This window comes from Prorops nasuta, unplaced genomic scaffold, assembly GCF_024137725.1.
Source record: "Prorops nasuta isolate Cenicafe-Biocafe unplaced genomic scaffold, Cenicafe_Pnas_1.2 PNAS00432, whole genome shotgun sequence".
In the NCBI taxonomy this organism is placed as follows: Eukaryota; Metazoa; Arthropoda; class Insecta; order Hymenoptera; family Bethylidae; genus Prorops; species Prorops nasuta.
This window is the reverse complement of record NW_027117228.1, coordinates 1-24,197: the sequence shown is the minus strand read 5'-3', so window position 1 is coordinate 24,197 and position 24,197 is coordinate 1. Positions and strand designations below refer to the sequence as shown.

General features: G+C 35.8%; 1 protein-coding gene and 1 pseudogene across 3 annotated transcripts; both read right to left on the bottom strand.

Moving 5' to 3' along the window:
• Positions 1 to 3,113: 3,113 nt before the first annotated feature.
• LOC136785503 (protein Rae1-like) lies at positions 3,114 to 4,569 on the bottom strand (annotated as a pseudogene).
• A 435-nt stretch (positions 4,570 to 5,004) lies between these two features.
• On the bottom strand, positions 5,005 to 20,611 carry LOC136785502 (adenylyl cyclase X E-like). Of its 3 annotated transcripts, none has more exons than XM_066746553.1 (20): positions 20,270 to 20,611; positions 14,941 to 15,075; positions 14,598 to 14,824; positions 13,730 to 13,886; positions 13,504 to 13,653; positions 13,198 to 13,319; positions 11,260 to 11,507; positions 10,450 to 10,799; positions 10,018 to 10,304; positions 9,528 to 9,743; positions 9,253 to 9,437; positions 8,898 to 8,977; positions 8,719 to 8,817; positions 8,472 to 8,615; positions 8,291 to 8,386; positions 8,097 to 8,220; positions 7,820 to 8,029; positions 7,554 to 7,734; positions 7,075 to 7,210; positions 5,005 to 6,985 (listed from the first exon to the last, which is right to left on the bottom strand). In XM_066746553.1, exons 1-20 carry the CDS (start codon positions 20,378 to 20,380, stop codon positions 6,821 to 6,823), a joined length of 3,423 nt encoding a protein of 1,140 aa, XP_066602650.1. In that variant the 5' UTR covers positions 20,381 to 20,611; the 3' UTR covers positions 5,005 to 6,820. The 3 variants fall into 3 exon arrangements, with proteins under 3 accessions (XP_066602650.1, XP_066602651.1, XP_066602652.1); XM_066746554.1 differs by having other exon boundaries at positions 9,528 to 9,704; positions 20,270 to 20,610; XM_066746555.1 differs by lacking the exon at positions 20,270 to 20,611 and adding an exon at positions 16,298 to 16,620.
• Between the last annotated feature and the right edge of the window lie 3,586 nt (positions 20,612 to 24,197).

The window sequence follows — 24,197 nt, the reverse complement described above, 5'->3', positions numbered from 1 at the left end:
GCCGTCGTTGGAGGAAGACGTACAGGCAAATACATTCTTTTCTTATTTCTCATATTTGTTTAATTTATTTTATGTTTTAGGAAGGACTCTTATAGAACAAGGCTACCAAGGAGTAGGAAGTAAACACTCTCCGTCTACTTAAGTCCACATTTATTTAAATAATTTCAAGGATAGGCAAATTTACTTTTATTACTTTCATTCATTGTTAATTCAAGTACAGGTGTTTATTGAGAAGTGGACTCTCGAGTGTCAACTGGCTCGGGCTGATCCTCCTTCAGCGACTATCAACCCTTACTTACTTTGACCTTGTGGACTCTCGACGTTGGCTCATTAAGTTCACCTAATAGGGGTCCATCTTTATTGATGTGTAAATCGTTTCCTCGACGTAGTAGTTCTTCGTGTGACAACTCGGATCCACACCAAGGGACAAAGAAAGTAAGGGTAATTAGTCACTGAGGAGAGTATTAGTCATGATCTGGTTGACCTTTGTGTGAATTAACATTCACGCTCGAGAGGAGGAAGCTTTTCAATTAACAGCTAGAAAGAAGTAACAATTTAGTTAGTTTCTCTATTCATTCACTTTTGTAGCATGCTTTATTAATTTATATCTTTGTCTGTCTTTGAAATTCCTAATTAGAATCTGAAATGTGGAAATATTTTCTTTGAAAATCCTTCCACATTTCGGGTTGAATACTCGTTTTTTCAAGTATATTTTTTGTTTTCTTTTTGTTTCAGGTGAGGCGGCGCCGCCTCCCTCCCCGACGGTGTGCCACCTTGTCGTGGTGGGGGGGCTCACTTCTACAAGATCCCTTCCGATTAGTAAATGATTCGAATTAATTTTCTGATCTTTGGGAATCTTGTAGAAGTGCCAAGAGCACACCACACCTTAACGGGAATCCGTATACCGACATTACAGGGCGAAAAACTATTTCGCATGCAACGTCGTCATTTGTTGACGGATTCTAAAGTTATTACAGGTTTTTGGAAATGCCAGAAGCTTATCTACTAAGTTACGTTAGGAAAATTAACAAAAAAATGAAAAAAAAAAATTTTTGTTTAATAAATATATTAACATTATTGAGAAACAACAATTAAATCGCAAAATCCCCCCAAGGTACTTTACTAGATAATGTTCATACGTTTCCAAAAAGTCCACAAAAATGCAAATCTGTCAAGAAATGACGATGCTGCATGCAAAATAAATAATGGAAGAATTTCGTGTTGGCGACTTCCCGAATACGGAATTCTTCCATTATTTATTTTGCATGCAGGCATCGTCATTTCTTGACAGATTTGCATTTTTGTGGACTTTTTGGAAACGTGAATGAACATTATCTAGTAAAGTACCTTGGGGGGATTTTGCGATTTAATTGTTGTTTCTCAATAATGTTAATATATTTATTTAAACAAAAATTTTTTTTTTCATTTTTTGTTAATTTTCCTAACGTAACTTAGTAGATAAGCTTCTGGCATTTCCAAAAACCTGTAATAACTTTAGAATCCGTCAACAAATGACGACGTTGCATGCGAAATAGTTTTCGCCCTGTAATGTCGGTATACGGATTCCCGTTAATTATACTATAGTTTTCTTTCCCGGGTTGAATTATATTATTTAATTCATTACTACACTATCTGATGCCTGAGCTACATATGATTTAATTTCCCATTGTGTATATACGAAATAAGCGAGGATGAGTTACACATAGGCGCGCGTATTAGCACTACATAGTAAGAGTGCTGGTGTCTTTTTAAAGCAGTTCCTAAATGCATCGAAACATTAGAAAAAGCCATATCTGGCATTGGTTGTAGTACTAGTGTACTACATACTTTGGAATTGCCCCTTATTAAATCATACTAGATTTTATTGGTTGGAAGTGATTAAGAAACTGGATCAATTAATGACACAAATGTCCTTAACATTATTAAAAATTCGAATTTAATTTATACCAAAAGAATAGCAAATCACATTAAAGATTCTCTCAGTCAAATTAAAAGGCTAAGGCCCGGTTCTACAAGCCTTGTTTAAACTGGATTAAGTTAATTATGCTATATTCTATGTGACATAAAATATAGCAAAATTAACTTAATCCAGATCAAAAAAGGCTTGTGGAACCGGGCCTTAGGCCCGATCTTACAGGTCTCAATTAAATTAATTATGCTATAATAAATGTCACGCGGAATATATGTAGAGTATTTCGTATGATATATTATATTTAACATAAAATCTATCATACGAAATACTCTACATATGTATATTCCGCGTGACATTTATTAGCATAATTAATTTAATTGAGACCTGTAAGACCGGGCCTAGAGAGCTAAGGATCGGGACCATTGGGGGCGGGGGGGATTCGGGGCATTTGGGGCGGCGTGCTGAGAGAGGGAGAGACGAGAGGGTCATTGCGGGCTGCAGGCTGCTGCTCGCTCTTCTCAGCTCTTTTTTTCCGCTTTCCTCAGTCCCCACTTTGGCGCGAACGTCGCCAGATGGCCGCCTCACGATCACGAGTGCACTGCAGTATTTATAATACCTTGGACCTTATACATATTTATTAAATAAACTACTTAGCAAAAGTATTTGTACATATTTTGATGATATTAATTATCCATATTTTAACAGAATTTTAAAATAAAAAAAAATGTCACATACAAATAGCATAAAAATAATGAAACAATTATGTAAACAATAAATTATATACATTTCGCAATTGTTATTTGTAGAGTATGAATATTGTAATGATTGACTGACTTTCAATGTACAATAGGAAATCTAAAAAAGCAAAAATATTTCGTCACACTGCACTAACAAATTCTATTAATAGCTTTTGTAAAAATAATTTTTATAATTTTTTTTCTAATAATAGTTTATTGATTAATCAATAAACTAAAAGACAACTGATATAGTCGCTAGGAGCATGAGAAAACATTTGTTCATGAGGTTGAACGTTCAGTTGATTTATGGAAATCGACGCAATAAGATCGTTTGCGCTTATGTATTAAAAATAAAGTTTAGTTGAATTTGACAAAAACCTTCTTATTTGCAAGAACCTTAATATTTTAGTAATAAAATTATTAAACTTATGTAAAAACTTTGTACATTTAAATAAAAATTATGACTATGAAGAGGTTCTTGGCTTCAATTCATCATAACAAGACCTAAGGAATATGTAGTTCTTTTTCATTGGATTTGGATATTCATGACCCTATAAAAAAATTAAATTAGCTTTAAAAAATAGAATTATTAGTATAAGTTAAATAAAATTACCTTTGACCAATCATAAGAAACAGAGTAGGCAAATATTTCACCAGAATGATTAAAGCAACAGCGTGAAATTGACTGTTCCATTGGTTCAGAAGGTTTTAGTTTAGTTCTTAGCATCTTTATCCCAAAAACTAAAAGTACCATCACTGCCAACAGTAGCTAACGTGCCATGCACTGGGTGAAAAGCTATATCATTGACCTAAAATAAGGATATATAGAATATTGATGTTTATATATATATATATATATATATGTGAGAGAAACATGGTGAAAGTTTTAATAACAAATCATAAATTAACTTACTGCATAAATATCTTGATAGCCATTTGGAGCACCATTTGATCTATGACATTTAAATGTGAAATTGTCTTTTGGTTTTACTGGACTTACATATTGTATAGCAACACGTCCTTCTATGCTACCAAGTGCATAACCGGTTGGAGTTTTCTTCTTATCCCTAAATATGGCTATACAACGATGCTGATATTTTAATGGTGATTCTAACTCGTTTATATTCTTGAGGGGTACCTTCCAATTGATAAACTATTAAACCACGAGCTGCAGTTCCTACTACAGCCATTGGATAATCCTGGAAAATAAACATTATTACTATTCAAATTTATATTATATTTATATTTGAACCATTAAATGCTTACAACATCTGCACAATAACATCTTTCAGGTAAATTGATTGTGAGCATTGGATTAGGACTACGTGTATCCCAAAACTAAAATTTTAGAAAATATATTTTTTCTTATAAATGAACAGTTTTCTATAAATATTATTATAACAGGCTCACTTTTAATGTTTTATCCCAGGATCCAGTCATTAGACAAGAGTAATTGGATCCTTTTATCCAGTGGCATGTTTTTACAGGAAGCATCATGTGCTGCTACTTGTACACTTTGATTTGATGCTAAATCCCAACACTTGACCATTTTGTCACAGGAAGCCATAAAAAACCTTGTTCCATCCTATTCAGAAAATACTTTCATCATGATTATTGTTCTAAATTAAAAAAAAATATTGTTCTATTGATCAAACAAACAGACATCGCTCCAACAAACATCCAATACAGGCCTGCCATAGTTTGCATTGACTTGGGTATTGTTTTACCCGTATTTTCCACTTCCCAACAACGAACATTACAATCCCCAGAGCCAGCAACAAGAAAATTTTGTGCCAAAGATGCTGGGCTAAATGCGAGGCTAGAAACAGAATCATCTGGTGGTGAAGCTACCTCATAATCTTTCATAGGATTTGATGTAGACGATGTAACATTGACCAGCGAACTACTTAGGTTAAACATATTTGTAAATTTTAATGCTTTGTTTTCAAAGTAAACAATATCACTTCACTAGGTAAATTAAACAAGCACAGTCCACCGGCAATCCGTCCGGGCAGTTAACTAAAAGGAAACAGCAGGAAACACAAACAGAAATAGTAAGGAACAGAACATGGGGAATGGTTGTGGAAAATTGGAACTGGGGGGAGCCACTGGAGCAGGTGCGTTCACGGAGACGCTCCAAACGCTATTCGCTATTAGCTTTAAGGTATGTACCAAAGCGTCAATTTTCAAATTACCTCTACCCCACTGTATGTACATAGTATGTCCTGGTAATCTTAAAGCTTAGATCGGACAGATTAATAAAGCATGTTTAAAATATGTTAGGTAAATTAAAAACACACAACAAGTAACACTTTAATTTGTAATAAATATTTTAATTAAATATCATATATAACGTATTAGGATTAGATATAATTTTTAAAAAATATATACAAAAGTATTTACAAATAAACAAGAGAGGCCTGTTGCTATCGTGTATGATATAAAAAAAATATATATAGTTATTCTTCCTTTCGATAAAATATATTTTGCTACAACATGACGAAAAACTTTGCATGAAAAATGGTCAAATTTCTGTACCACAGCTTTACTTTAGGTATTGTGTAGAAATGTGACAGTTTTATAAATGGTTTTTGGTGATGTTGGAACAAATATAATACATACAAGTTTTACAGATTTCTGAGTTTGTTGTTACTTCCATACAATCAAATAATGAATAATTATAACTACAAATTTAAAATATTTTTGTCGTATCAATCGTCACGGTTGAAAATAAATGTAGATTCTCTGTATAATTTTAATAGAATCTATTGTATTAATAAATATCTCTATATATTTACATACATAATAAAGGTTGTTTTAATTTTAATATGTATTTTCGAAAAATCTCACTGTCGTCATTGTGGTCAAAGATAAATAGAGTTCATTCTGTTTTTACTATATATACTTTATGAGTCAAACACACAATCTTTCGCTTCGCCGCGCATTTATTAAATCTAAATAATTCTTTTAAGGTAGTAGTCTAGTTGTTTGGGTCGAAAAATTTTTTTTTTCATATTTCGATAGTACACCAACATGAGAATATGGTGTATAAATTTTAAACCGATATTCAAAATATTAACAAAGATATAACATATATTCGAGAGCGTCGCATAATTGAACGCTGTAAGTTGCGCGACAGCTGCTAACGGTTATTCCTCACTATTATGACTCATTACCTTTATATTTCCTTGAAGTTTCGTATACCTTTTGATATACGAAAGAATATAACAATATATATGCTCGCGTTTGACACGTATAAAGAGACCTAAAGCTTGTTACACACACCGAAGATCGACGATTAGTGTGAGGATGAAAGTTCTGTTAGCCAAACTTTAAACGCGTTTTTCTCGAAAACACGTTTTCTCGGTCGGCCCGAGGCATAACAGATTTTCTATTGAACCGATCGGGCTGAAATTTTCACAGGTTGTTCTACACATCTGTAATTCTGGCAGGTGCTAGGATAATTTTTATTTCATCCATTGTTTTTCAATTTGCAACCCAATTTCCACAAAAAATTGTACCTTTTTCTTTCGAAGTCCGCCATTTTTTATTTTTCAACCAAATTAATTTTTTCTAGCACCTGCCAGAATGACAATCCTACTGAACAATAATCCGTTGCTTTTTTTGTTTCCGGTTACCCAAACTGGAGATACCTCACAGGCCAGCAGCACATGTTTTTTATTTTTCATCTATTTTGACCCCATATAATTTAAATAAAATATCGTAAAAATGAAAAAAAAAAAATTTTGTATAATTCAATATAGTATTAACAACATATAAAATTTTCAGATTTTTTGCATTTCATTTAGGTAGTCAAAAAAATTCCCGAAAAATACCATGCAAAACCGGTCGATTTACTAGACTACTACCTTAAGTATTCTTCATATAATGGAGACTTAAATCATCGCTTGAAATTACTTGATTATTAAAATAATTATTGACAAATGACTTTTGCATTTAGTTGTAAAGTAATTTGAAGTACTAGATTTTCTATTTCTTGTTTACTAATATAATATAAGAGGTCTAGCGATGAATACTTGGTCTCCTAGATTTTTTCTTTGGTCTCTCCGTTCTGCTCGTTAATCTACGCAGGACGGAATTTTTGGAAACATTTGATATCATGAGTTTCTTATTTAATATAAAGTCAAATGCTCGCTTTAACACGTTCGTGTCATAAGCTAGTCTCCTCCACGGAATCGACTCGTAGTAGCTGCCGTTTTTCGTCCACGCCTACAAAATATGTGGTCACGTAACCCTTTGGTTTCACGTAGGTGTCGCCACGCAGATAACATTTAACGCCTTGCTGTTCAAGAACTGCTGCAGTTTCTGCGGTAACCTGAGCATCAACAACAACGATATTACTACGACTGCTGTTAAGAGTAACGGAAGCACATAAACTTACGAGTTTTACTGAAATAATCGTACTTGTATTTTTCCAGGCAAACCTGTGGTGTCCATCCTCGAGGCCATATTGACAGCATCACCCCAAATATCGTACAATGGTTTCTGCGCACCCACAACACCAGCTGTAACTTCACCGTGTGATATTCCGATTCTCAATCTAGGAACAACAATAGAACTTTAGTTTTTCCTCTAATAATCCACTAATAAAACAATTTTTGATAATGAGAAAAATTAGTTTATATTGACTAAAACAGTACAAACTTAATAAGTTGAAGGAAATATTTGGCAAAAAGTAAATATCTGATTGTAATTAGTAAACATTCATTAAAATTTTATTAAATGAATCGATCATGATTTATCTGTACTAAAAATGTTTAAAATTAGATTATGAAGCTAAATATAATTTCAGAAATATTGGGAATAAATTTCATATCTCAGAAACTACAAAAATTTGTCTATTGATAATAGCTTAATAATTATTTCTGTATGGTAATGCTTACTTGTAAGGCTTAGGGGTTGAGAAAGATTCCGCGCTCATTCTATCGAGTACAGCCATCATTTGTGCAGCAAATTGTGCCATAACTTTAACAACATTGTCACCAAAACTCTCGTCACTTTCGTTACTGTGCATGGAATCACGACGATTTGCCTCCAAACCACAAGCTGCCATATATGTAGTACCTTTTTCATTGAAAAAATCAATTAAAGCTAATGTTGCGACTTGAAGTAAAACTAATATTATACTATTTAATATTCAACTTGATACCTGCAATCTTGATTTTTTCTATCCGACAAACGTAATATGGCTCAAATAAAAGTTTATCGAATTCACATATTATTTCATTGAGGTCAATCAGAATATTGCTCTCGTCAATTGATAAATCTGTCAAAGAAGCGAACATCACTGCAACGTTATTATGTGCTTCGTGATATGGCTCGTTTTCCTCCGTTCTGTTCATGTTCAAGTAGAATTCAGCTAAAAACACGGCTAATTAATAGCAATATTTTACTTCATGCTACTTAGCAATTTTTTCAATACGAACCAACGTGTTCCGGTAGTATATTTCGAAGCAAAAGTTTATTTGCATTTCTAGTGTGAAAAGCTTCATCCTGTTCCTTCGTGAGTTGTCGTTTCCATTGATAGTCAAGCCTGCTGAGATACTCTGCCTAAATAAATATTAAACAGAGTGAATATGGACGTTTCGCTGGAAAGAAAAGACAAGTTTAACGAGCTCACCTGACGATCAATCAGATGCAAAGAGAACGTTAGGAAAATTACGCTTAAAACGTGTGCCAGTCTTGGCTCCATATGCGGGTTCCACGTTTCACCAGACTGCATACAGACAAATTAGTGCAAATTATTAAGTGGAACAATGACAAGCGACATGCATAGTTTCTACAAAAATGATAATAATCACCTGAAATACGAAAGATCGATTGACCCAGACATTCCAAGCGTAAAATGCCACTATGAGTATGCCAATTGCAAGTTTTAAGACATAATGAACTCTGAGGAAGAGGAAACTGGTAAGAATCGCCAGTGAACAGGTCTCCGTCATTTGCTAAAAGCATTATTGCAAAATCCCATCGATGTTACATTGAGTTGAGCTGAGTATCTAGCTTGAGTAAACTTACAATTTACGTGTACCTACTAAATAATCTTACCCAAGGTGTAGATATGCAATCAAGTTTGGCCGCCCCGATCTCTGCAATGCTCGAGGTTATATTATTGTTGGCTAAGTAGTTCACATTCTCGCACTCAAACTGAAAATTAATCAATCCACCGAGTGATCACGCGAATAACAAATTTTTAAAGAAAATTATTTATAAAAAGTATCGCTTACAATCATATCGAACATGGCACAGGCAGCAAGCATAATCGTTATGACCAGAAACAGTACCGTTCTCAAAAATGCGCTCCAAACTACCTGTAATTTGAAAAAAATCATTAAACTTTCAGAAATACGCTACATACCGATTGAAGTATTAGCTAAAATCGCAAATAGTAAATTTTAAATTAAATCAATCGTAATTTATCTAAATTAAGAATATTTCGCATTAAGTCAAGAAGTTATAATTATCGTTTCGGGAAGATAAAGGGTAAATTCCATATTTCACACACACCCACACACAGATATTAAAAAAATAATTACTTTAATGAAAGCTTACAAATTCTTTCCGCGCAGAAGACAGAATTACTTGCCTTGACACTGGTTTGATAAAAGAAGTAGAGTAATTTATTTCTCGGTTGGGGAACGTGTCCTTCATGTTCGTCATGAGGATCTTTGCAGCGATTCCATGCAAAGTGCATCCACGTCAGTGGCATCAGAGCAATGAGAAACAACATCGCTGCGGAATAACCAACCGTTGTACTCATATGCCACCTGCGGTAACGAGCAAACCAAAGTTCTTTTTACATTTCTTTTCCGCGATAATAAGATTCTCTAAAAAATCTAGCAAATTTTTCTACTTACTGTGAAAGAGTTAGGGTCGGAACGAGAAAGATTAGACCCATGAAGAACAGTACAAAAGCGGCACAACCGATGTAAAACTTGAACAAAGGGTCAGGCTCCTTTAAGAATGGTATTTCCCAGCTCCACTTTTGGAATGTCAGGAATAAAGGATTGATATGCTCCCACTTACACCATTGCCTAGGATTGTAGAAACCAGGTGTAAAACTAGAAGTAGCACTGAGAAAAAAAACATTTGATTCATCAAATGTATCCTCTTTTGAATGGTGCCGATGAAATACTTACTCGGTCGATATTACAATGAAATTAATCAGATAAACTTTGATTTGATTCAAATAATATTTTTAAAATTCAATCAGAGATTTTCTGATCAAAACCAAGTATAACTTTAATTGGCACTCTTCAAATAAAGATTAATTTGAATCAAACGATTTTTGCTCCAATATGGTAAATACAAATGAATACAGTGAAGAAGGGTATAGAAAAATCTTACTCCCACTTGCTGAGCGGCATTTGTTTAATGGCATTTTCCATTTCCGCATCGGCGGCTTTTAGCATCAGGTGGTAGTCCCTGAGACAGGAGTCCATAAAGTGAGTTCGACGTCTGTAGGTGCCAGCGAACACGTCCGCGTGATTGTTTACCGTTGAAGTTAGGCGTCTGCTGTTTCTCGAGCTTGATATGACACTGGGCGGTGGCCTCACACTGTAATATCGCATGTAGTGCTTGTTAACCGGCGGTGGAGAGTCCGGTGCCATAATAGTCAAACTGTTCTCGCTGTTCTGCAACAAGGTTCGCCTGTCAAAGACACGAAATACTCAACGGAAGTTCGCGAAAGAGGCATCAGTGGCGTAGGAACTTGACAAATTGCTTAAAGAGAAGAAACAGGGCGATGCAAATTGACCGAAAAATGAATAAATAACGCACCTGCGAATGTGGCAAATCCGTAAGCACAGGCGTAATCAGGTAGCTCTGGATTCCGTACTTCTTCAGCACTTCATCATTCAAGGTCTCTACAGGGACACAATCGTATTCGCTGGCATCTATGAGATCCAGTGTCTGTTGAGTCACGTGGACCTTACCCGGTTTCCCAGTCTGTTCCATTTTATTCGCTATTACTACGTCACGTGACCAAACGTCGTATTGCCATTTGTTAGCTCCCAGTATTCCCGAGATGATATTGCCAGAGTGCACTCCTATTCTCATATTTACATCCACACCACTCTCTCGACGTACCCTTGCTCGTACCTCTCTTATAATCTTGATCATGTCCAATCCTGTCAACAAATACTTTCATCAGAGATCTGTTTTTATTCGGTGCACTAGTGCAATTACTTGGAGAAAACATGGCTTGTTTTATTTCAACTAATTGCACCAATTTCGCGTAGCGCAGCAAAAAAACACTAACTCAAGACCAGATTCATGTTGCACTGTACTGTATTCGAGTAGATTTCGTTTTTCATTGTTTTAGTTCGAACGTGGCGAAAATAGAATAACTCCAATATTTTTTTACCAATCCTATTCGTTAAGAGTTTTTGGAAAAGAAAATCTGTATTTCGAGGAGGCTATCCTATCGAATTTTTATTTTAAACTGAGTTTCTACCACTTTCAAATTAAACATTTGAAATAGCAGCACGGCTCGAACTCGATCCGATGTAACGTGAATCATGTCTTACTATTGAAAATTCACTGCTCTGTATAGTTGAGTTATTTTGTACGGTTCGGTCATTCACATACCAAGATCTACGCAGCTTTTGGCATGCTCTGAGTTTGGTGTTGGTACTCCACTAACGCAGTAATAACAATCACCGAGAAATTTTATCCTTAATACATTGTGCCTCTCGGAAGCTTCGTCGAAGCTGCCAAAAAGATCGTTGAGAGTTTCGACGAGTTTTCGAACCGGGAGCGTCACGGTCAATCCAGAAAAATTCACAACATCCGCATAAAGAATGCTCACGTTATTGTGCATCTCAACGCAGAGATCGCTGAAATAGAACGTTGTGTTTATTTTATTTGATCGCGAGTGAAGCACTTGAAAATGTAAAAATATTTATTCTATTTTATCCATATGCCGGCTGCGTTTATGTAAATACACATAGTTATATATTGTAACACAGTGGATTTTCCGTATTTAAGCCTATAGCCTTGCCTATTCCTAACTCGTCTCTATTCCTCTCTTCTACTCTTTCTTCATTGAATAAGACGAAATGCCAGCTCGGTGAGGGGGAAGGAATCTGAAATTTCGTGATTTGGACAGAATAATAGGGAGCTAGATAGAAAATTATAATATGTACAATAAAAAATGTTCTGTTCCTCGCTACTGGTATTTTACATTGGCTGTTTAGCCAATGCCATGTAAATACACGCAGCACAGCTGGAATCCTGAAACTACTGTTTACAACTTACGTGCTAAATTTGGGAGAGGGCTACTTCTTCGCCAAATCTTGTTTTTTCAAACTGGCATGTTCCCTATGTACCCTATTTCCGGGAATGATGCTAGGGCAAACGTATAGAAGAGAAAAATGATACTCCCGATTCATTAAAACAAATTTCTCACGCAGGAACGTAAAATAAATTTAGCGGTTGGCTCTGGACTTAATTAATCGCATAGTATACTGTGCCAAAAATTGACCAAATTGATTCATAGAACATTTTAGCTAACTTCGATACGTATGTACTTCCTCTGCTAATTTCTATACTACAGTATAGCTAGAATGGCCTATGAATCAATTTGGCATAGTGAACCAATAAGAAGAGGCTTCCCTGCGTATAATTTAAATTTCTGAATCAAAATCAATTATAACACATAATGGGCTTCTGAAGGACACTGTTAAGGGTAGTGCCCAAATTCTACACCAAATTCTTTTCTTCAATAATACACTTTTTAGTAGTTTTTGCACTCGAACGAAAAAAAAAAAATCTAAAAATTACATCATGCATAACGGCGACGTGCAAACATAAACCGCTTTCTTACTACGATGAGACATCAGTTATGCGTTTGCATGCAGTCAATCGTAATCTTGCGGCCTCAAGCCACACGCGCGTTACTTCGGGGAAGAACGGAGTTGCCCTAACAAAGTATACAAAGCAACGTGAAACTTGAAACAGAATTGTGACAGAATTTTTCCGTAGACCGTCGTGATTCTTCGGTAGGTGACATTCGATTTCGAGATTTTCCGTAATGGCCGTAATTCACCATTGGCTCAGGACCACATAATCGATCGTCCAATGACAGAAGGAATCTATCAATCTTTTCCATCGGTTACCGGCCCCGGGAGCTAGTCTGCTAGTGCTAATTACACTCTGCTGGCCGTTGTACTGGGAGCCTGGGATTACTATGGCACAACCTCTTCGTCCATATAATTTCAAGTTTAAGAAGAAAACACACCTATATAATGACTCGAAATTGTGATGCGTCGTACAATAAGTGTACGTGGACTTCGGCATATAATCGAACAAGATTCGAATAGTACAGTTTTGAGTGCATCGGTGATATTCACACTTTCCTGGTCCTAACTTATTCACTATGCCTAATTCATTTGCACTCTTTCGACGTTCATATTAATATATAGTTGTAACTTCAGATATTTAAGTTGTTCGTCATTGAATAATCCACAGGTTACAATACCACGTGTATTCTACTCGACGCATTTTGCAATAAATTACAGTTCTTACTTGTGTGGCCTTCCCTTGGGTGGTGGCTTCTTATGCTCTTCTATAAACTTGAAAATATCTCTAAAGTCTTTTTTGATCTTGGCGGCGATATGTTGCGGTAGAATGCTCCTCGTCAATTGTTCCTGAAATGTTTCCTCCCGATAATGACATGCGAACAGATACGTTAAATATGGTCTATTGTACATTACAGTTTACATAGTGTCAACAACGCTTCTAAAACGTTCTTGGAATCAATCTGACACATAGGAACGTTTTAGGAGCGTTTTAGAAACTATATACTACCCGATGAGAAATATGGCGATTTACCTCTTGATCCTTTTCATAATTCAATCTTAGCGTCGATTCTACGCATTTCCGACGATCTAGGAATGATCTCCTGATGACAACCTCGTTCATGAACCTGAAGTAAAGTCCCAGGCCGTTCACGCAAATAAAATACAGAGCATCGGTGAGAATCTGAAATACACGATAGCCGCTTCGTTAAACATTGCTCTGAAGATAGCAGATATTGCAATTATTGCTTAGGTCGCACCTTGCTAACTTGATAGGATGTATTTTTATAAGTGATTAGCGACAGAGTAGCCAGATAACACATGGTCGCTGTTACTCCAAGAACGAACGCGTGCAGATTTTCCGTCAATGGTAGAAACACGTAACATGCCAGGAGTGCGTGTGTTGCGAACGATGGTCTGTAAATAAGTGATAAATATACACATATATACCGGGTGTCCGATTAATATTCAAACGAAGCAGATGATTTTAAAAATCAAAGTCTTATACCATTTTGTATTTAGCTCTTCAATTAAAACTCAATAATTATTATAAGAAACAAAAATTCCTTTATTTGAAAATTTCTATTAATTCTTTAGTTATCCAAGCAATCGCTGAACAATAGGAGAACATCGTCAGATAGTTCTACCAATAAAATGACTAGAGTCGCAAAATTCGTAATCATTAATAACTTTTTAATTAACTGCTAGATAAAAAAAATGATATAAGAATTTCATTCATAAAATTCTTCATTTTAAATGAATTTATGGGTTTGGCACGGATCTAACGGGACACCTTGTATACTATAACCAATCAGCTGACATTCCGAGCATATTATTGAATGAAAATAATAAGGTGTCTGTCTAAGTAGGACAAAATTAATCTGACAATTCCAAGTTGTTAAGATAAAATAGAGCGAGATGTCGATCGATAAAAGATTTTGCAGTATGGATCATTAGAGTTGCTCGGTTTTATCAATGAATGCATGAATTTTGTCGCAATGATTCAGCCAGTATGGTGAATGAAGGTTAGCGATAAATATTAAACCCGGCTTTGGGGATATTATGTGTGTATATGTATACAGTATATGTAAGGAATTTTCTCATTTTCTTCTTTATCGCGTAAAGTACCTTATCGTCCTGTTGGGCATGTCCTCGTCAGTGCGGAGAGTGTAATAGAGAGGTACGGCCAGGTCGCCGATTACCAGCAGCGTGACGATCAGGCAGGACAGTAATACTGGCAAATACGTATTCCTTGAGATGATTTTTGACCTGAAGGACAGAGCTATCACGGGACAAAGCAGAGCACCCACTATGCTTGAAATTAGGACGTCTGGCAGGCAATTCTCGATACTGACCTGAGACAGAAAAAAACACAGATAACTTGTGAGCTTGCAAATAGAGAAAATCAATCGGTAAGATTTATTAATAATCTTGAAAGTTCCTTCTGTTTTTAACAACTTTGTAATATTACCATTGTGATTAAGACAATCGTGTAAACGAATCCGAGCACCAATTGCAACAGGACGAAGAGCGAAAGGTAACCATACTGCAGCCTCCTCTGATAAATCGTGTAAAGCTTCTCCAAACTCTTGTACTTGAATTGTTTCTAAAAATGAAAACTTTCGTGAAATTGTTGATAAAAAAATTCTACATGTAAACTGGTCGAGCTCTATCCGATTAAAAAATACATCAATTGTTTCTATTAAAAGAAAACTTATAGTTTTAATTGTGTAGATAAACTTAGGAGATTATTGAATTTATAAACTGGGTTTTCCAATAACGAGTCCGCGATGCTGGGATAACTTTTTCCTCAGTGCGAGTGCACTGGATGACAGGTGAGAAGCGTATCTGTACGTTTAATTGCGGATAGTCTAATTGGAATGAATTCTAAGTAATTGGCACGGATATAGCTACCGAGTAATTTACATCTTGTCGCAAGAGTACTTTCAATTATTATTATTATTATTGTTACAAAACCGTAGCTACTCTGGCGAGATCATTATTCGAGATAAATTTTTGCGTGATAAAGAAGATAGAAAAAATTTACACGTAAAATTGAAAACTTGATACAGGCTCCCATTTGAACGTATATGATATGGCAAGTTTAACGTAATGAATTATTTGCAAATTTTCGTATTGAATTTTATCAGAAAAAGATATAATTTCGATACAAATAATTATCAGTATCTTTTAGAATTCTTTTATCGTTATCAGCAGGTATTATTTACGGATGTTTTTCTTAAATTATTAACTATATTTTTTAAACTTTTTATTCAGGATCTTCCCAGTGTTTTATGTAAATTTTTATTTCACTCGTGTAAATATGTGTGTGTGTGTGTGTGTGTGTGTGTGTGGAATTAAATCACGTCTGAAGCTCTTGATTCCCAAGAGAGATAGAGTCATGGGAAAAATTGAGAGATTCGCGAGATTTGTCTTATTTTATGATATATTTGCTGCATGGCGTTTCAGGTTGCGTTAGCCAAATATATTATACGTATATAATCACTCTGCGACACTCAAAGAAACATTAAGAGAATCTGAGTCATAATACTCCTGTCAGTGTATTATATAAATAATAATGCAGACGTCTGAACGGAAGCACGATTACTTAATTACCATCGACTTCCCGTTTGCAACTCATTTATACCAAATGATTTCAACTCTCTTACTCATTATATCGATAAGAGGATTGTTTTTGAACTTGGACAAACGTTTATTATCTCGGACCTGCGGTTAGTGTATCAAGGACTTCCTTGGAGTTAGCCCCAGAGAGGGTTCTGCTGATCTCGATGGTCTGATAATTTACGAAACAAATTTTACTCGCTTACCAAAGGCCTTTACTCGGCTGAACGTGTCATGGAATTTCCACATGTGTCGTTCTTGTGCCGGCAAAATAAAAAAAACAAGCGCGATTTTTGCTCCTCAACCGATTTTAATCATCGTGCAAACTCGGAAGGATCGACTCCAACAGACAGAGTATAACAAACAATTGGAACGTTTATAATCACTTTTTCACTTGCTGCGAAATACCAGCTAGCGAGAATCAGTGTTTCTCGAAGAATTAGTTGAGACTTTACGGTAACTTCGGAGCTTTTCGTCTCGTACACTTTTCTCGCGATCCGAATACTGTCAGCGGATACGACCGATTGGACACGCGTGCAGGGTGGCTATGCCTGGCAGGGACACAAATTATGTATCGAAGAGATAAGCCGAGTTTTTGCTGCGCAGTCGCACTCTCCGCTCGAAACAGTCCTGGCTAATGAAGCACTGGGTGCTAACGTTCGCTAATAAACACTTACCTAGCCGGAAATCATATCTCCAAATACGAAGATATAATAGTTTGCAATAAAAATTAATGTAGCACCGAGTAGTGCATACATTATTCAGCCACACTCATAGTATATATAACATATATGTATATATTTTTGTCTATCATTGTGTAATCGAAGAAATATTTGACATTTTTTGGGGGAAATTTTTATTTCTTTTTTCTTTCAATGGGAAAATATGGTACTTTTTTTGCTCGTACGTGCGAAGAGTTTTAGACGACTTTGGTACTTTATCGTCGAAACGTGAGGGTACGAACGAGGACCTTTAAAATTCAAAGTGACCTCGGGCCCTCCGAGACCTTGATACGTCATTGCCCTCGTTCCCTACCCCCGCTGAGCGTGGAGAGTCGACCTCGGGAGCTTTCGCCCGAAAGAACAGGCTTTCGCGCTGCCATTGAAGCTCTCCTGCATCTCGCGCGTGCGTTTCGACAATTCCCTACAACGCACCAATCCTTCCACGAATATTGATCTTTAATTCCCGTCATCCTTTTTACAAAACCCATCAGAGTTTCTCTATTCTACATATTATCAAATATTCATTCATAAACACTATATTCTTTATTCTTGAACATTTTTAATTATTATCAATGTCATTGAATTTCTTATCAATGTTTTCTTTACATTTCTTTATAAACGCGGCAATATGTTTGATTTACAATCCATAGACACATCGGTGGTTATAAACACGATTTAACGCTGATTTACCCGAGTCCTTTAATCAGAGTTTTGGACTCGCCTGTTAAATCGTGCAAAGCATATATCAATGAGATCACGAACAATTCAGACTACCAACCGCATTCTGCTCGCCATTTAACTATTTTCTTAAAATCCTGATTTTCATCAATGGATATAACGAACGATTTTAGAAAGAGAAAGACATCTTTTTTATGATTCTAGATTATAATTATTTTGTTCTATCCACTGGTAGCTCTTTACGTGTACTGAAAAATCCTTTTCTTTTGTACCACAAGCACGATTCAACACTGATTTACCTAAATTCGTCGAGCAGAGGGCTCGCCTAGGTTTTGACTCACCTGTTAAATCGTGTAAAGCTTATCAATGAGTTCACGAACAATTCAGATTACCAGCTGTATTTAAAGGCTGTACTACTGTATCTAGAATCTTCATTGCCAAATGCTAATTGTATTGAAATAACTTTACTGGGTAGTGACACTTAAACTGAATACCTTGCAGTGAAAACTAATAAGGTCTTGGCGTGGTCACGTAAGCTGAGTGTGGGAATGAAAATTCGGCTGGGAAATTTTGATTTCGTCCTAAGGCCGGTTTGAACATATCGATACACTATCACTGATAAAACGACTACTAATGCAATTAATCACGCAATAATGTTTTTACTAGCTTTCACGCGATAATAATTAAGCCATTTATTGCTGATAATGTTTAAAACTATTATTCGTCAAATCCAAAGGATTAAAATAATCAATTGGACAAAGTTAATTTCTACTGTTTTTCATCGAACGTACTAGTACTTTCAGTGTCAATCGGATTAATTGAAAAAAAAAAAAATGGAACGAAGCTTTTACCAAGTTTCTTTCGCCTATGCCACAGATAACATATTGATAATACCCACTAGGGTGATCAATGGAATCCTAGAAAATGACATTTAATCCTAGTATTCCTCAAATAAAAAAGCGATATGACTTCCGGCTACTCGAGGTTTCATCGTTCGATTGATCAGTGATAATGGCTTTTAGTCACGTTGAATTATCCCTTTTCGCACTATACACTCATGATTTTACGATAATCAATTTGTTTGTTTTTTCGTGTTCGCGCCTTATCGCAAAATAGTTCAACCCCCTTTCAAGCTTTTCCAAGGAAAATCCTTTGTGCAATTTTTGTTTAATTAAGAAAAAAATGCTTCGTGAATATTTGCAAAATTATATTGAAATAAACGATAATGTTTCAGACACTTTTGTATATAAATCATCCAGCATTTTCATTTTACGTTTCTAGCTATGATGGAATGACCTGTGTTATTACACACTATATACACACGCAGAGTTTAGCTTATTTATTTATACTAGACGTAAATTATCGCAAACAATAGTCTTTAAATTCAACGGGGTACGATGTTAAAGCGGTTCTTCGCAGTCAGACCTAATAATAGATTCGCCTTAAGAAAATCGAAAGGAAGAGGAAGCAATGGCAATAACGCCAAATGCACTCTGCATTTGCGCATTCACTCCTCCTTTAAATTAGCATTATCAAACTTTTCAGCGTGCACAGTGACATATTATTGAAGATAAAATATGTGCAGCTAATGTTTCAGTTCCTAGGTAATCTTATCTAAGAGTTTTTCTTTCTTACTCTGAAACAAGTACAAGTACACTGGACGATTTTCCGTGGCTCGACCGACTCAAGGTTTTATACCAATAGGTGTTCAATGGAAAACAAGCACGTTCTAAAAAGACGATAAATAGCAGCTCAACGAAACATGCTCGTTGTTTAAGTCTGGCACCCACGCGAAGAAACTTTTCTCAAATTGGAAGTTATATGCACTCGTCGTGCAGCATTGCGCGCGAATTAACCTAGTTTTTCTTTCTCTTTGAAAATTTTGTAAAATAACAGTTTCTGCTTCTGCTTAAATATGAAAAATAGACGAGACAGAAATTTCAGTTATAACGCTGGGATAAAATAAACATCTGGATGAAAATATCACGAGAGCTTCGAGAAATGTGATAGGAATTAGTATACTAATAACGAAGCGAGTTTAAATCTCACGTATATACTACGATCTATTAGCGTCAGGATAAAGTGGAAAGTAAAATGAAAAAATTCTACGAATTTTGGATAGATAATAATGATATTATCTAATGCTAATCTTGAATCGGTGTAATTTGCTGGAATTACTAGATCAGCACCTATATTGTGCTTACCTTTCATTAATTTATAAATTAATACTCCTTGCCCAAATTTAGGAGTCTGATATATACAATTAGAAAGATTTTTATTCGTGTAAAAATAAAAAGAAAATTTATACAAAACAATGGCGAGAATTTCGAAAAATGTTGATGTTGGAAAGATCAAATTGGTTCAATCTTGATCAGCATTTAGTTTTTCATTCCCATATTCCTATATCAGTAAAGTAGCAGACTCTGTTTTTGCTTACAAGTCTTACTTTATATACAAAAGATGTCCAGTAATTTCAAGGGAAAATAAAAATCTGTACCAAGACGACGAATCGTGCAAGTCCACTATCTACCGATCAACGCCTAAATATTTCACAAATCTAAGTTAGCCTGGCTAAATTAATAAAACAATAATCTCTGTCCAAGCCAAAATCTCACGTAAACACGAGAGGTACATCAGTGAATCACTCGAATGAAAATAATACAATCTCCAGGAAAAAATGGCGGGAATTTTGAACGATACGCCGATGAATGTTGATGATAAAAAATGGCAGTTTTGTCATAGACGAGAGGAGAGAAAATATTGGCGAAGGAGGCTTACCCTGAGGCTGGACCAGGTCCACTCGTCAAGGCTGTTGGGTGAGACGATCCTGCCATCGTCGACCTTTTGCAGGGAAGTTAGCGAGGCCCTCGTCACGAGTTCCACGTCCATATTTCGGCCGGGTCGCGCGAAAGCTTCGCCAAGCTTGGATCACAAGCCAGATTCACTTTGTTCGTCGAATATCGCGCGCGATCTTCGATCCATCGCGTTGAAGATCCGCGACGAGACTGATCGGCCAGCCGTACAAATGAGTCACACCCTGCACTCCCTCACCGGCTACTCACTCTGCTCTCTCGCCACAACCTGTTGTCACAGCACTAGCCAAGCCGAGCTGACTTTATCGTGATAAGGGAAATGGGCCACTCGAAACTCTCTCCGGTAACACCCGATCAATTTTTCCCTTTGCAAGCTCGAAAGCTTCCTCTCCCTTTTTGTATATACACACAACCCTCTATGTTGCGATAAAGACACCTGTCGCATCTAGGCTTCGCTGCTAAATCCCAAAACTCCCTTTGGACACGATCCATGCATTTCCTGAAAATAAACAAAGCACGGGAAGCTCATCTATATATATGCATATTATTAATTATATAATTATACTCGAGAATATTTTTAATCGAGCGTTATCAGTGGGATTATTTTTATTTTCCAACGGGTCGATCTCCTAAAAATAGAATTCTTTAGGATTTTTAGAGTGTACAACGAGCCGATAAAACGCATATAGCGAGATTAATTCAGTGAAGCTGACAAAAAGTGGATCGATGACTCTTTGCAAAGTGAACGACCCGTTTGCACGAGGGCGGATATTCTATTTGGTATACATGCATTAAACTTTCGCTTTGCATCCCGCCGAATGTGCGATTATCGTGATTTGGTTCTTATGTTTGGAAAAATGGAGAAATTGGAAATGGAATATTTAAAAATTGCGCAGCATCGATTCTTCCTCTCCGTTTAGTAGCTAGGGTACATATATATATATATCTATAGTGCGGCTAGATGCGCGTTTTAGCGATTCAGATATAGTGCAGGATCCGTTGCAGGCTTAATGGAAAAGTAAACACATTCGCTGCGTCGTACATACGAGCAGCCGCGATATTCCTGAAATAACTATACTTCCCCATCCCTTTTTTTCTTCAATTCTGGACGAGATACGACGACGGGCAAATTTTCTGCGTGTTGCTTTTCTCGCAAGCATGTACACACGATTTATATATATGTATATGCACATACAATCCGTTGTTTCGGCAAGCGGAAAACTTTCTCCATTTGGTTAACACCGCGGGCTGCATCTTTTAAGACCAGTATTACGAGGTCGGCACCGAACGTTTTCAAGTTAAAATTCAATCACGCGCGCCTCGTTTCGAAACGTGAATTACGCTAGCGTGGCATGGGCCGATCGTCCTCCCATCTCCGATTCTCACCTCGTCATTTATATCGACACTCATCTCGATCATTCGATCTTTCGGAAACGTGACTCCGGAGCTTTTAAAATACGAGTCAATATTTTATACCGTGTGTCATTCTTTCGAATAGTCGATGAACATTTCCTAGAATAGGAAAGGTTTGATCGGCACTTTGTAAAACGGTTTAAAATTCGCGCCAATGGTAAATCGAAAATCACGTGTAATTTTTCTAAAAAACTGGTAAACATGTTCGGAAATAAAGAAAGGTTCGGTTAACGTGTAAATAAACTTTTGAAAAATAAAAAAATGCCTCAGTCATGATATCTATTTATAATTGCGTTTATTCTTTCATAAAACTGATGAACATTCGATAAAGTATAAAATCAGGTTCGAAGGCATGCGGAAAAATGCGCGGAAGTCAAAATAATTCGCATGGTGCGATTATATAGTTACGTGATCACGTTGACAAAACTGCTTATCTCGCATCTCTCGATTACGAGCGTGAAAGTAGCCTTTGTTGACAGTGCGTGTATCGCGTCTCAGATTTAATTCGAGCAACGTGCATGGCGGCAACTGCTAAATAATAGACTCTTTCTCTCTCTTTTTGCGTGGGAATATTATACTTATAGGCTGAATGAAAACGGGCATGATGTAAAAACCTGAAGAATTTATATTATTCAATAGAATATCCGTATATAAGCGTTAATTAAATTCTGTTTTTATCAGGATCACTATCGTTATGACGCAAAGAGTTCCCAGGATTTATTAACGCTTCAATCAAAAATTACAAATTGTTTTAACAACCGTGGCTCTTTAATAGTCAATTTAAAATTGTATATCATCGGAACTTGGTAATTTTTTTCTTTTTCGATTGACGAACAAACCGTTGTGTTATAAAAATTATCCCATACTCGAGATTAATAAAGTAACGAAACAGGAGATTAATGCAAGCTTTTAGTGTACTGACATTTTTCAGACTATAATTATTGTATTGTTAATTACTAAATTAATCATTTCGTTAAAACTTTACAGAATTGCACGTTGCAGTAATATCTCTGCGATAAGACAAATCAACATGACAGCTGAGTGAAAAAAGCGTACAAATGAGTGATTAATGTAATCTTCGAGCAATATTAGACTATCAGGTATAACTATATAGAATTATGAGATAATGAACATATACGAATGAGAAAAATGTAGGAAAATGGATTTTTGTTCGTTTAACGTGTAAAGTGTTTGGAGATGTTAGGAAATGTATAAGTGATGTACAGAGAGTATGTATTGTGAAATCCATACTTTTCGATACGTAAGGACATTCTTTCGTGAAATATTTGTGTAGATTTTTGCAAAATCTTGGAGAAGGCGCTTGATTATATAGGGAAAATCGATGCAGGAAAATTATTTTCTCCGATAACAACGCGCGAGAGTCTGTGAGTGATAAGAACGTATATATGTAAGTGTTGCATAGAGACAATTAATGTGTTAGTGAAATCCATATCTTTCGATACATAAAGAAGTTTTTCTATGGAGTATTTGAACAGATTTTTGCGAAAGTTTGGAGAAAACTCATAATAATAAGAAATAAAAAAAAAAGAATTTTTCTGATAAGAGAGTAGAGAGAGTTTATGGGTGATAGCAAGTGTATAATTAGCTGGTGAAGATTAAACTAATGTGTTAATGAAATCCATACCTGGCGATACATCAAGTTGACGTGCAACGATTAATTGAGAAAATGCAAAACCACACTCTTTGATGGAGTATTTAAGGAGGTTTTTGAGAAATTTTGGAAAAAGAAATACTATGAAATGAAAAATCGACGCAGGAAAATTAATTTTTCCAAAATTATATAGTGAAAAGAGTTTTTGGATGATAAAAAATATAGGAACAATAATATTTTAAAGAGGGAAGAGAAATTTCACATCTTTCAATACACCACAAGACATTCTTAGGTAAAAAATTCTAGCAACACACGTGGTGATAAGGAAAATGAATGCGGGAAAATTAATTTTCCGATAAGAGTGGAGAGAGTTCCTGAGTGATAGGAAAATGTTTACACGTAAGTGTTGTAAAGAGCAAATTAATATGTCAGGAAAATCCATATTTTTCGATATACTAGGACGATCTTGGATGAAGCATTTGAGCAGTCATCATAAATTTTATAGAGAAAATGCTAAATGATCAGAAATATATATACACACATATATATATATATAGAAAAGTGAATTTTTCCCATAAGCATGAATAAAGTTTGTAGACGTTAGGAAATGTACGAGTGTGGTAAAGAGAGATTTAACATGTGTTGGTGAAACCCATATTACCTATCGATACATCAGGTTGATGTGCACCGAGTCCTTGAGAGAAGAGCACGAGGACGCTCTTCTGTTGAGTATTTCAGCAGGTATCCGCGAATCTTTGAGAAAACACGTGGTGATAAGGATTGTTTATCGATCGAAGCGAAGCATAAATCTGAGGATGAGCGAGACGATCGATCCACACTGGACAGTCGCACACGACAAACTACTTTC

What these genes read in the sequence shown, in the direction of transcription:
- LOC136785502 (XM_066746553.1), bottom strand. Translation starts at nt 20,380, where the DNA reads ATGGACGTGGAACTCGTGACGAGGGCCTCGCTAACTTCCCTGCAAAAG. An exon ending in CCCAAGGGAAGGCCACACAA is followed by an intron (nt 11,508 to 13,197) that starts GTAAGAACTGTA and finishes GTTCTATTTCAG; the next exon opens with CGATCTCTGCGTTGAGATGC. An exon ending in TGCATCTGATTGATCGTCAG is followed by an intron (nt 8,221 to 8,290) that starts GTGAGCTCGTTA and finishes ATATTTATTTAG; the next exon opens with GCAGAGTATCTCAGCAGGCT.